This window comes from Anolis sagrei, chromosome 5 (assembly GCF_037176765.1).
Source record: "Anolis sagrei isolate rAnoSag1 chromosome 5, rAnoSag1.mat, whole genome shotgun sequence".
Classification (NCBI taxonomy): Eukaryota; Metazoa; Chordata; class Lepidosauria; order Squamata; family Dactyloidae; genus Anolis; species Anolis sagrei.
In genome coordinates, this window is record NC_090025.1 from 191,556,972 (window position 1) to 191,570,089 (window position 13,118).

At 43.9% G+C, this 13,118-nt stretch overlaps 1 protein-coding gene across 3 annotated transcripts in view; it reads right to left on the reverse strand.

Moving 5' to 3' along the window:
* Window positions 1-13,118, reverse strand: part of PLXNA4 (plexin A4) — a 770,557-nt gene that overhangs the window by 112,581 nt on the left and 644,858 nt on the right. For all 3 annotated transcript variants that reach the window (XM_067469348.1, XM_060776421.2, XM_060776422.2), the window contains exons 15-16: window positions 4,924-5,060; window positions 2,030-2,230 (exon numbers count right to left, since the gene is read on the reverse strand). In XM_067469348.1, coding sequence (XP_067325449.1) covers window positions 2,030-2,230; window positions 4,924-5,060 — 338 coding nt within the window. The remainder of the gene's footprint in view (window positions 1-2,029; window positions 2,231-4,923; window positions 5,061-13,118) is intronic.

The window sequence follows — 13,118 nt, forward strand, 5'->3', positions numbered from 1 at the left end:
CTTAAGCCGCTCTTCATAGGGCTTGTTCTCCAGACCCTTGATCATTTTAGTTGCCCTCCTGATGTAAAAGAGGTTCAAGATGGCAATAGTTTGGTCAGTGATATTGATGCAGAGAATGACATAGAGACACCTGTTCAAAGTGTAGTTTCCCATGAGAATGTTCTTACAGAGTATAGGGAGGTTGGTTTACTCCCTGAATTGCTCCCAGAGAATTCCCAGGATTTGGGGCTTGAAAACAATTCAGCACCTGCAGAAACTAATGAGCAGATAGATAGGCAAGCAGAAATTAGTCAAAACAGACAGGCCGAGCAATGCCTTTGGTGTTCTGCCATGCTTCGACAGAAAAAGATAAGGGCTGCTCAAAGAAAGTGAAACCAGTTCCTGAGTGCTTGGAATGGCTTAAAAGTTCCAAGCATGGGAAATCTAGTCAGATGAAGCATCGTTTAGAATCCTGCTCAGTTCTTGTCCTTGTTTCATGGAAGCCGTGGTTAGAAGATTCATGCATAAGGATTTCTTATTTCTTGGTTTGGCTTTTTGTCCCATGTGATTACATACTCATGCCTTGGATCAACGTTTCCTGGTTCTTTGGATTTTGTTAGAGAAGTGTGGACTTTGTTTTGGGCTCTGCTGAACTTTACCTTGGACTAGTTTGTTCCTGCTTATATTCCTACCTAATTGGATTTACCTATTCCTTTAAAGTGTTTTCTTACTTTGCTGCTTTTACTTATCTTCAATAAAAGGATTGTTTTTCCCTACTCAGCGTGTGGTGTTTTAAAGTCAGAGGGTTATTCCTGTCCTGGAGTGCAACAATAGGCTAAACATGAGCAAGGCAGACCTTGGTGCTGGAAACTTGGCATTAATCTGACATTGCTTCAACTAAAGCAATCTTCCTGCACAAGTCATTTATAAACCCTTCCCTGGCTCCAAAACTGCTAGGAATGGATTCTTTCTCAGTTACAGTTTGCTATCTGTTGAAGTCTACCTGGGCATCTTAATTGCTACACTGACTGTGTCGTACAGAAACTTCTTTTCCTATTCAAGATCTCACTCCCCTCATTAACTCCTGCATCTGGTACCTCGGCATCAACTTTATTCTCAGATAACTGACCAGGGAACTGTGGTGAAAAGCCTTTTCCAAGCCCAGGGTCTTTAAAATCCTCTTGCAGCAACTCAGGCCTCTCTTTTAAACTCCATTCAGGACCTTGCAGTAAGTCTGGCTTCTCATCCCCAGACCCAGGCCCAGAAGCCAAATCAGCATCCCGATTCCCTTCAGGAACATCAACATGAACATCATCCCCATTCCCATCATGAATATCAACATAAACATCAGACACAATCATAGCTTGAACAGGCTGACATACAACATGGAGTTCCCACTCCACCATAGAAACCCAAAGGGTAAGGAATCCTCTCTCAGAGGAAGCCAATGACAAACCCTTCTGGATAAATCTTGCCTCCAACTGCTGTGATAGGGTTGTCTTAAGGTGACCCGTAAGGTCAGAAATGGCTTGAAGGCACACAGCAACAACCATCACCAATGCACTGGGTTACACCTAGATATCTATTTTGGGAGACACTATGGAAGGTGGTACCATACAATAACTTGCACAATACTTCTTGCCCAGGGATGTCCAATAGTAAGTGCAAGGTTCAGGGGTATAACTACACCCTTTTGCCGCCAATGGGCTATGGAAGTACTCACAGCCCATTTCAGCTATCCTTGCACACCTAGGAAACTGCAAAGGAAATGGACAATGCCAGGAGACCATTATTGGTTAGATGCCATGCACTTTGAGAAGCTGGAAAGCTTGAGAAGCCACCAACCAACAGCTATGTTCCAACCATGTTGTAAGAATGCCAATATCACTGTTGATTACTGTAGAGAGTTAAGTGTTAATCAATAAAATGATCATGAGCTTAAGATACTTCCACCAATGTTTTATGATAACTTCAAGGAAATAAAGCTTATAGACATTCCCCATTTTAACTTAGTCCATGGGAAATATGTCCTTCTTAATAATATCATTACCTGACTATGCTCCACTCTGGCTCAATCCTCAAAACGGTTGGATCCTCCACGTATTTAAACTTCAGCTCCTTGTGCGATTTGGGCTTCTCCAGTTCCATATGCAAGATAGCTTTATCCACTTTCACAGTCACATCCACCATGCTTTTCTCCAAGCTGTTGGTGAAAGCTGTGGTATTGCAGATGATGGAGTCGGCGTTCCTCCTGGCAGAGAAATGAAGTGAGATGAAACAAGTCAAGGAGGACAATACAGAGAGAAAGAAGGTTTCCACATTATGTAATTAGAGCCCCTGGATATCACATTAATTACAATAGTTCCTTTCTACAGAGTCTTCGGATTCACAATTTTCTGAGGTGCCTAAATTTATCTTTACTAGTAAGCTCTAGAGCTGTAGGTAGGTAATGCAAATATCCCAACTAACTGCAAATCCTAGAACTCCATGGGATTGAGCTATTGCAATTAAAGTGGTACCAAAGTGCTATAACTTTACAGTATGGATACTCTGAAAGTTTCCTGCAACATTTTTAACTGGTGTTTCTCATAGAATCTTAGAGTTAGAAGAGACCTCATGGGCCATCCAGTTCAACCCCCTGCCAAGAAGCAGGAAAATCACAATCAAGCACCCCCGACAGATGACCATCCAGCCTCTGCTTAAAACCTCCAAAGAAGGAGTCTCCTTCATGACGGAAAGGGTTGGGAGAATACTCAGATTTGTACATGGGAGTCAAAATGTGATACTAAACATCCTAATGCACGGTTAATGGAAATGAAATCAACCCAGCATGGTATAGAACAGTAGTTCTCAACCTGTGGTGTTTTGGCCTACAACTCCCAGAAATACCAGCCAGTTTACCAGCTTTTAGGATTTCTGGGAGTTGAAGGCTAAAACATCTGGGGACCCACAGGTTGAGAACCATTGGTATAGTGGATTATACTGTATTGCAACTCTGGAGATCAGCAAAACCCACCAGGTGATTTTGGGAAAGTTACACACTCAGTCCACACTTGATAGGTTCATCTCAGGGCCACCATAAGTCAAAATTGACTTGCAGGCATACAGCAATAATTGAGAATGGAACAAACAAAGCAGTTCTCTCTGGGTGAATTTCTTCATACTCACAAACTTAGCTTCTGTTGCAATGCTGAAGAACTGGCTGGAATTTGTTGATGCACATTGTTATTGTTGTAGTGTCGAAGGCTTTCATGGCCGGAATCACTGGGTTGTTGTAGGTTTTTCCGGGTTATATGGCCATGTTCCAGAGGCATTTTCTCCTGACGTTTCGTCTGCATCTATGGCAAGCATCCTCAGAGGTAGTGCAGGCGAAACATCAGAAGAAAATGCCTCCAGAACATGGCCATATAACCCGGAAAAACCTACAACAACCCATTGTTATTGTTGTTTGCCTTCAAGTTATTTCTGACCCAGGGTGACCCTAAGGCAACCCTATCAAGGGTTTTCTTGCCAAGATTTGCCTTCTTTTAAGGCTGTCTTCTTCTGAAGGCCACTCAGTAGTTTTTCATGGCATTTGGACCCTGTTGTCTGGAGTACACGAGGTTGACTTATGTACAAGTATATTTGGTAGTGTCATCCAATTAAAAAAACACTTTCTACTGTTCTAGGGCTAATAGAAAGCCAAGAAATAGGATACATTATTCTCATTTCTCCTTTCTATGCAGTGAAGCTATTTTCCTTTTGAAGGAGAAGCAACTGTGAGGGACCAGGTTTGGCTGTTATTGTTTATTCCCTCCGTCGAACCACCCACCTATCACTTTATTTATAATCTGTCATTTCTCTCAAACTTGGAATCAAGGTATTTTACCAAACAGAGACCGTTAAAACAGCTAAAACTTGTAGTTAAAATAGTATTAAACTAGGTTGTTGTAGGTTTTTTCGGGCTATATGGCCATGGTCTAGAGGCATTCTCTCCTGACGTTTTGCTTGCATGTATGGCAAGCATCCTCAGAGGTAGTGAGGTAGTATTAAACTATCAACAAAATCTAAACAACTTCAAAGAGTAATTTAAAACAGAAATAAAAGCAGCAGAACACATTTAAAATACCCATTCCATTAGCCTGAACCGGTGCCTGTCAGCTGTAATGGACTGGATGAGGACAAACGAATGGAAATTGAATCCAGACAAGATAGTCATAGGGCAGGTCAGGGTATAGGGTGGCAAGTGAGTTGGATGGGGTAACACTCCCCCTGAAAATACAGGACCACAGCTTGGGGGTCCTCCTGATCACTAAGCCTGGGGGCCTAGGAGGGCCTTTGCACAATGAAAACATGTGTGCCGGATGCGACTGTAGCTTGAGAGGCCCTTCTTGGCCATGGTGGTCCATGCCTTAGTTACATCCCACCTAGACTACTGTAATGGGCTCTATATGGGGCTGCCCTTGTAGAGTACTTGGAAACTGGACCTAGGGAGTGCACAACTCCTCTGCTACAGCACTTTCACTGGCTGCCAATTTGTTTCTGGGCCAGATTCAAGGTGCTGGTTTTGACCTTTAAAGCCCAAATGGTTCAGGTCCAACTTAATTATCCAACTGCACATCTTCATACCAACCTGTCCAATCACTAAGATCATCAGGGGAGGCCCTACTCTTGCTTCCACCAATGTCCCAAATATAGTTGGTGGCGACGAGAGAGAGGCCCTTCTGAGCCTTTGCAACACCCTCCCCAAGGAAATTAAAATAGCACCCTCTCGTTCCTCTTTCAAAAAGGAGCTGAAAACCTTTCTGTTTAGGCAAGCCTTCAGCAAAGAAGTGTCAGAAAGGCTAATTTTATGTTGGAAGCCGCTTTTGGTCCCTTTGTGGGAGAAAAGAAGGGTGTAAATAAAGATTTATTATTATCATCATCATCATTATTGAAAAAAGATCTGAGGTCTTAGGGATGTACCAGTGAAAAATGCATGGGTGCTGCCCGAACATCACCGAGACGTTGCTGCCGGCATTTAGGTTTTTGCCCCGGATTGTGACTTGTGTGCCTCCTGATAGTGGACCTTGATCTGGACTTAAATCATAAAGCGTTAGAACCTGAAAGACAAAAAAGGGAAAAGGGCAAAACTTGAATGGAATCATAAGCACAAAAGAACTGTGAAAAAACTCTGAACGTATCTCTCCTTATGAACCATCTAGGACTTTAAGATCATTTGGCCCTGTTTTTGATCCTGCCTTCTTTGCAGATGCATTTGGCGGGGACGAGAGACAAGGCCTTCTCAGTGGTGGCCCCTCAGCTATGGAATGCCCTCCCCAGGGATATAAGGTCGGCTCCCTCCCTTCTAACATTCCGCAAGATGGTTAAGACCTTTTTGAGCAAGCTTTTACTACTGGAGCATAATTTGACGAAAATGGAAAATGGAATAGCCCAGGTTGGAGTGGGCTTCCAACCAATTGTGTAGCCTGTTGTCGACCTTTGTAACCCGAAAGAGAGTTGCATCTGTCAAGTAGAAAAATTAGGTACCACCTTGTGTGGGGAGGCTAAATTAACTAATTTATGAGGCCATAAAAAAGACTCCAGCAAAGCACTCCAGCAAAAAGCATGCGGGGAATGTGGAAGTACTTCATCAGTGTCGCAGATGGACGATGAAAGCGACAGCTCCCCTGGCGGCCAGAAAAAAGTTAAATAGCCTCTGTGTATGTCTGTATACGTTGTATGTCAAATTGGCATTGAATGTTTGCCATATATGTGTACAATGTAATCCGACCTGAGTCCCCTGCGGGGTGAGAAGGGCGGAATATAAATACTGTAAATAAATAAAATAAATAAATATGGAATGACCGCCGACGTAATAGGACCACGATTTCAGTAAGGAGATGCCGAGGACTTTGTTTTATAGATATTATTGTTCTTTTATATTACATTTGTAATGCTGAATTGTTTTTATAATTGATTTTAACTGTACCCTGATATTGTTATGGCATTAAATCGCTGCCGACTGTGAACCGCCTTGAGTTGCCTCTGGCTGAGAAAGGCGGTATACAAATGTAGTAAATAAATAAAAATCAGGAAAGATCACAGAGTCTGGATGTAATGGTCCATGAAATGACCTTTGGCGTATCCATGGATCATATCACAATCCTTAATTTTGGCCCCAAAACTTGCCCTTGAGTTATACATGAGGTTGACTTCTACACGAGTAGTTACACATCCTAAAAGCAAGTTCATTTTCTGGTTGTGGATTTCAATGCAACCAAAACAGAACTATCCACAGGAGCCAATCCTGGTCTCTCTTGGAAGGGAGTTCCAAAGTTTGGTGCAATATCTGTCTGTTTGTCTATCTATCTTCTGTCTTGTTCTGGAAATAGGAGCCAGAACACCCCCTCCCCACCAATAGAGTGTTAACAACGTAGGAATGAAAAACAATGTCCAACTCTGGGTTGTTGTAGGTTTTCCGGGCTATATGGCCATGTTCTAGAGGCATTTTCCACTGACGTTTCGCCTGCATCTATGGCAAGCATCCTCAGAGGTAGTGAGGTCTGTTGGAAGTAGGAAAATGGGTTTATATATCTGTGGAATGACCGGGGTGGGACAAAGAACTCTTGTCTGCTGGAGCTAGGTGTGAATGTTTCAACTGACCACCTTGATTAGTATATAATGGCCTGACAGTGCCTAGAGCAAACTTTTGTTGTGAGGTGATTAGCTCTAGCATCTTTGGCAAGCATCCTCAGAGATAGTGTCCTTTGTCCCACCCTGGTCAATCCACAGATATATAAATCCTTTTTCCTAGTTCCAACAGACCTCACTACCTCTGAGGATGCTTGCCATAGATGCAGGCGAAACGTCAGGAGAGAATGCCTCTAGACCATGGCCATATAGCCCCAAAAAATCCTACAACAACCCAGTGATTCCGGCCATGAAAGCCTTCGACAATACAATGTCCAACTCCTTCTTAAGTGGGACATCCATAAGATGTCATATTTTTCGTCTCACTTTCAAAACAGCACAATATTATCTGTTGTTCTCAGGGGGGTTTCCAAAATTGGAACAACAATTTGGGGGAAATCGCATAAATTGCACAAATTGTGTAGCGAAATCACAATAGCTGCTGCCTTGCAGCATGTATTTTTCCAAATTAGAAGCATTAGGTGGATTGTTCAGCTCTTTTTGGTCCTACTGTGCCCGGTGTGCGTAGTGTGTGGGTGCCTGTGTGTGTGTGCACGCTCTGCTTCTCAAAGTCACTGGTGTTGCAGAGAGAAATTTTGGAAAAACAATGCAAACGTTGGCAAGGAACAAGAACAGATTCTGGTGAGGGAAGTAAGAAATCCCACAGGGTAACATACTGTGTTGATATGTCAAGATGGCCTTTCTCATTCAGAAATGATCAATTTAGTGAGAGATTGTCATGTTCCTTACACATAGCGCCTTGAGCTGGAGTACTCTTGCTTATTAGGATGGCTAAACTGAAGTGGTTCTTTATACTTTTATTTGTTCCCTAGCTTGGGCCTGCAGTGGCTGGTTGAAGGTTAGGAAAAGACCATAAGGAGATCTTCACCAATATGGCCCAGTTTTCCAGAAGCAAGCATTTGGAAACAATTCTGGAGGACTCCTAGGAAGTTCTGTAGGGTGTCTGGGGAGATGGGCAATTCCCTTCCATCATGCATGGTCATGGTGGGAGGGAGTAGATGTCCTGCTCTCTACACCAAACAAGATTAAAGGGTCTTGAATGAGAAGCCATGGAAGCAAGAAGTATTCACATCAAAACAGTAGGGAGGTAGTGGCCAATAGTGAAAGGACCAAGGCAGAGACATCTCCAGCTCATCCCGTTTGGGTATCAGCCAGCACGTCAATGACTTAAATCAAGACATAGTTTTCTTAGATCTACAGAGACACACGCTGGAACACCTCAGCAAGTGAGAATCCAAAAGTGGCAGGTTCAAACCCAGAACCTCAACCAATGACTGATACCAAATGAGAGACTCCCCCCTGGGCACACAGAAGACTTGGCGACTTGGAAGGCGCTGAACAGACTGTGCTCTGGCACCACGAGATGCAGAGCCAACCTTCAGAAATGGGGCCACAAAGTGGAATCCACGACATGCGAGTGTGGAGCAGAGCCAACCACTGATCACCTGCTGCAATGCAACCTGAGCCCTGCTACATGCACCATGGAGGACCTTCTTGCAGCAACCCCAGAGGCACTCCAAGTGGCCAGCTACTGGTCAAAGGACATTTAATCAACTACCAAACTTGCAAATTTTGTGTTTTGTCTGTTTGTTTGTTTGTTTTGTTCTGTTAGAAATGTAATACAATGGTCTGGTTGCCCTGACACGACAAACAAACATCAAAATAGCCCAAGGTCAAGAAGGGTATGCATCAAAGACAGAGTTCTAGGGATTCCTGGCAGCCAAGTCTAAACAGTCCAAGAATTGTAGATATGTTACACACACTAGTACAAGCAAAAATATGAAGAGTGTGGGTATTTGTAAAGAGACACCATGATGTGATGGGTTGAGTGGAAATAATGTGTCTGCAACAGATTGGCTGAGCCTGCCAGAAACCGGAGTTCTGATTGGCTGCTGTCTCTGGCTTGCTGTTGAGACAAATGGTTTTAACTACCACTTTCACATCGGAGAGTGAAGAGAGTGCTGACTGAAAACAGTCAGGAAGGAAATGGCTGCCTTCTATTCAAATGTTACCTTCTTTTTAGGAACTGACCAATCAGGAACAAGCATCTTAAACTCAGGAACACACTCAGATAAAACAAAATCCAGTCATTTATGAGTGCAGGGACATACAGACATAATACTTGCTTGCTTAGGCGATCCCTTGTTATCCAAGTAGGATTGTCCTCCAAGTGCAGTGTCCTGGTGGTGGGTCCGTAGGTGACTGTGGAGCCCTATTCTTGACCCACATGTTCCAGGTGGAAGGCAGTGCTGGTCGGGGTTGGCTTGACATGCCTTCCTCTTGACACGTTTTTCTCTTTCGCCCTCCATTCGTACCTCTACAAATTCTACAGTACTGCTGGTCACAGCTGACCTCCAGCTGGAGCGCTCAAGGGCCAGGGCTTCCCAGTTCTCAGTGTCTATGCCACAGTTTTTAAGGTAGGCTTTAATCCCATCTTTAAATCTCTTCCTGTCCACCAACATTCTGTTTCCTGTTCTTGATTTCAGAGTAGAGTAGCTGCTTTGGCAGACGGTGATTGGTCATTCGGACAACGTGGCTGGTCCAGGAGAGTTGATGGCGGAGGACTATCGCTTCAATGTTGGTGGTCTTTGCTTCTTCCAGCACGCTGACATTTGTCCGCTTGTCTTCTCAAGAGATTTGCAGGATTTTTCAGAAGCAACGCTGATGGAATTGTTCCAGGAGTTGCATGTGATGTCTGTAGACAGTTCACGTTTCGCAGGCATATAGCAGGGTTGGGAGGACAATAGTTTTATAAACAAGCACATTGGTATCCCTACGGATGTCTCAGTCCTCAAACACTCTCTGCTTCATTTGGAAAAATGCTGCACTCGGTGATGTTGTACTTCAATGTCAATGTTGACTTTTGTAGTAGCGGAAATGGTCAACATTTTCTAATGTTACATCATTAAGCTGTATATCTGGCATTGCAGAGGGGTTGGCTAGTGCCTGCTGAAAGACAACTTTGGTTTTCTCGATGTTCAATGAGAGGCCGAGCTTCTTGTATGCTTCTGCGAGGGTGTTTAGAATGACTTGTAGGTCTTCTGAATGTGCACAGATGACGTTGTCATTCGCATATTGGATTACTATAACAGATGTTACTGTAACCTTGGTTTTGGCTTTCACAGACATAACAACAACAGCAATAATAACAACAACATTATTTTTGTACCCTGCCTACATCTAACCGAAGGGACTTGGTGTGGCTTACATGAGGACAAAACATGCGAAGATCTGCATATTCGGCTCAAAACCACTATATTCCCGCACCTGGAAATCTTGCGTTTTTTGTCTTTTGTAGCGATTGGTTCTGCATTAACAGGGAACTGCACCTGGCCACTCTCCTGTTTGCTATGGAAGCTCCTGGGATAAAGGTACAGTCTGGACCCGACCTTAGTCTTCTTCTGATATCTTGACTTCAGTCTCCATTCTGATTAATGACGGAGCCAAAGCCAGACTACATACTCACTCAGTCATAAATACAAAGATTCCCCATTTTCTTTAACTGAAACTAAACCGTGCCTTGTAGACATGTCGAGAAAACAAGGAATGAGCGAAACAGAGAATCTATTATAAACAAATAGAAATAAATAAATACTCCGTCAGCCCAAGCCCACCATTCTTTGCTGCCCTGAAAGAAATCAAGAGAGAGAAAAAGCCCCATCATATTTAGGAGGGCCTATCTGATACCAAAGCATGATGAGGGATTGTCTCCCTTTCAGGGAGAAATCTTAAGAGTTGTGGTTTCTTCTTTCATTAGCATTTTAATAGAAAAACTTTCCACTTGGTCCCGAGTGAAAAGCCCCTATCTGCATTTAAATGAAGGGTTTTCTCTCGGCCCCCTCTGGTCCCTCTCCCTCTCCCCTTCCACTTTTAAGAGTGATTGTATTAAAGGTTTAAACTCTCCAATGAATGAGCAGGTACAATAGGCGGGATGCCTTGCCGAAGGCTGGTGATTATTCATGTCGTTTCCTCGAAGCACACAAGCACGTTTGGACTCATTTGCTCATCCCGACAGCATCCAAGTAGTTTCCACATCCTGGGTTTACAGATAACCCCATTCCTGCTCTTTGTACTGATGGGACAAGGGAACACTCAGCGGGAATGGAAATCTTGTGTTGTCAAAGGCTTTCATGGCAGGAGTCACTGGATTTTCTGTGCGTTTTCTGGGCTGTGTGGTTATGTTCCAGAAGCATTCTCTCCTGATGTTTTGCCCACATCTATGGCAGGCATCCTCAGGGGTTGTGAGCTTTGTTGGAAACTAGACAAGTGAGGTTTATATATCTGTGGAATGATGTCCAGGGTGGGAGAAAGAACTCTTGTCTGTTGGAGGTAGATGTGAATATTTCAGTTGGGCACCTTGATTAGCATTAATGGCCTAGCAGTTTTCAAGGTCTGGCTTGTTACTGCCTAGAGGAATCCTTTGTTGAGAGGTGACTAGCTGTCCCTGTTTGTTTCTTGTCTGAACTTCCCATGTGAATGCTGTTCTTTATTTGCTGTCTTGATTTTAGAGTTTCTTAATACTGGTAATGCCTGGAATATTGTGACCAATTCTGGGCACCACAATTCAAGAGAGATATTGACAAACTGGAATGTGTCCAGAGGAGGGCAACTAAAATGATCAAGGGTCTGGAGAACAAGCCCTATGAGGAGCGGCTTAAAGAGCTGGGCATGTTTAGCCTGCAGATGAGAAGGCTGAGAGGAGACATGATAGCCATGTATAAATATATGAGAGGAAGTCATAGAGAGGAGGGAGCAAGCTTGTTTTCTGCTGCCCTGGGAGACTAGGAAGAGGAGAAATGACTTCAAACTACAAGAAAGTAGATTCCATCTGAACATGAGGAAGAACTTCCTGACTGTGAGAGCCGTTCAGCAGTGGAACTCTCTGCCCTGGAGTGTGGTGGAGGCTCCTTCTTTGGAAGCTTTTAAACAGAGGCTGGATGGCCATCTGTCAGGGGTGATTTGAATGCAACATTCCTGCTTCTTGGCAGGGGGTTGGACTGGATGGCCCATGAGGTCTCTTCCAACTCTTTGATTCTATGATTCTATGGTAGACAGATTTTGTTCACAAAGAGTGCTGCCGCCTTGCCAAACTACAACTCTGTTGTTGTTTATTCGTTCAGTCACTTCCAACTCTTTGTGACCTCCTGGACCAGCCCAGGCCAGAGCTCCCTGTCGGCTGTGACCACCACCACCTCCTTCAAGGTCAATCCAGTCACTTCAAGGATACCATCCATACATCTTGCCCTTGTTCGGCCCCTCTTCCTTTTTCCTTCCATATTCCCAAGTATCATTGTCTTCTCTAAGCTTTCCTGTCTCCTCATGATGTGGCCAAAGAACTTCATCTTTGCCTCTAATAGCCTTCCCTCCAGTGAGCAGTCGGGCATTATTTCCTGAAGTATGAACTGGTTAGATCTTCTTGCAGTCCAAGAATTTTCCTCCAACACCACAGTTCAAAAGCGTCTATCTTCCTTCGCTCAGCCTTCCTTACAATCCACCTCTCACATCCATAGGTTACTACGCAGAATACCATTGCTTTGACTATGTGGATCTTCATTGCCAGTGTGACGTCTCAACTACAACTCTAGTACACTTGGATCCATCTCTATAACTTTCTGAATTACGCTATGCAACAAAAGTGGAAAAAAGTCTGGGTTGTTGTAGGTTTTTTCAGGCTATATGGTATGGTCTAGAGGCATTCTCTCCTGACGTTTCGCCTGCATCTATGGCAAGCATCCTCAGAGGTAGTGAGATCTGTTGGAACTAGGAAAAAGGGTTTATATATCTGTGGAATGATCAGGGTGAGACAAAGGACCCTTGTCTGCTGGAGCTAGGTGTGAATATTTCAACTGACCACCTTGATTAGCATACAATGGCCTGACTGTGCCTTGAGCAAACCTTTGTTGAGAGGTGATTAGATGTCCTTGTTTGTTTCCTCTCTGTTGTTGTGCTGTTGCAATTTTAGAGTTTTTTTAATACTGGTAGCCAGATTTTGTTCATTTGTTTCATTTTGTTCATCCAAAAAATCTGTTCCTGGCTTGAAAGTGTTGTTTCCTGTTTAATTGTGTGATAAGTTAAAAGTAAAGGTAGTCCCCTGACATTAAGTCCAGTCGTGTCCGACTCTGGGGTGTGGTGCTCATCTCCATTTCTAAGCCGAAGAGCCGGCGTTGTTCGTAAACACCTCCAAGGTCATGTGGCCAGCATGACTGCATGGAGCACTGTTATCTTCCCGCCAGAGCGGTACCTATTGATCTACTCACATTTGCATGTTTTCTAACTGCTAGGTTGGGAGAAGCTGGGGCTGACAGCAGAAGCTCACGTCGCTCCCCAGATTAGAACGTGCGACCTTTCAGTCAACAAGCTCAGCAGCTCAGTGCTTCAACCCACTGTGCCACCGGAGGCTCCACAGCCAACTGCTTATTTTGAAAGCAGTTGTTCTACTTCAGAAATTTTGCTTTTGTAGCTGCCAC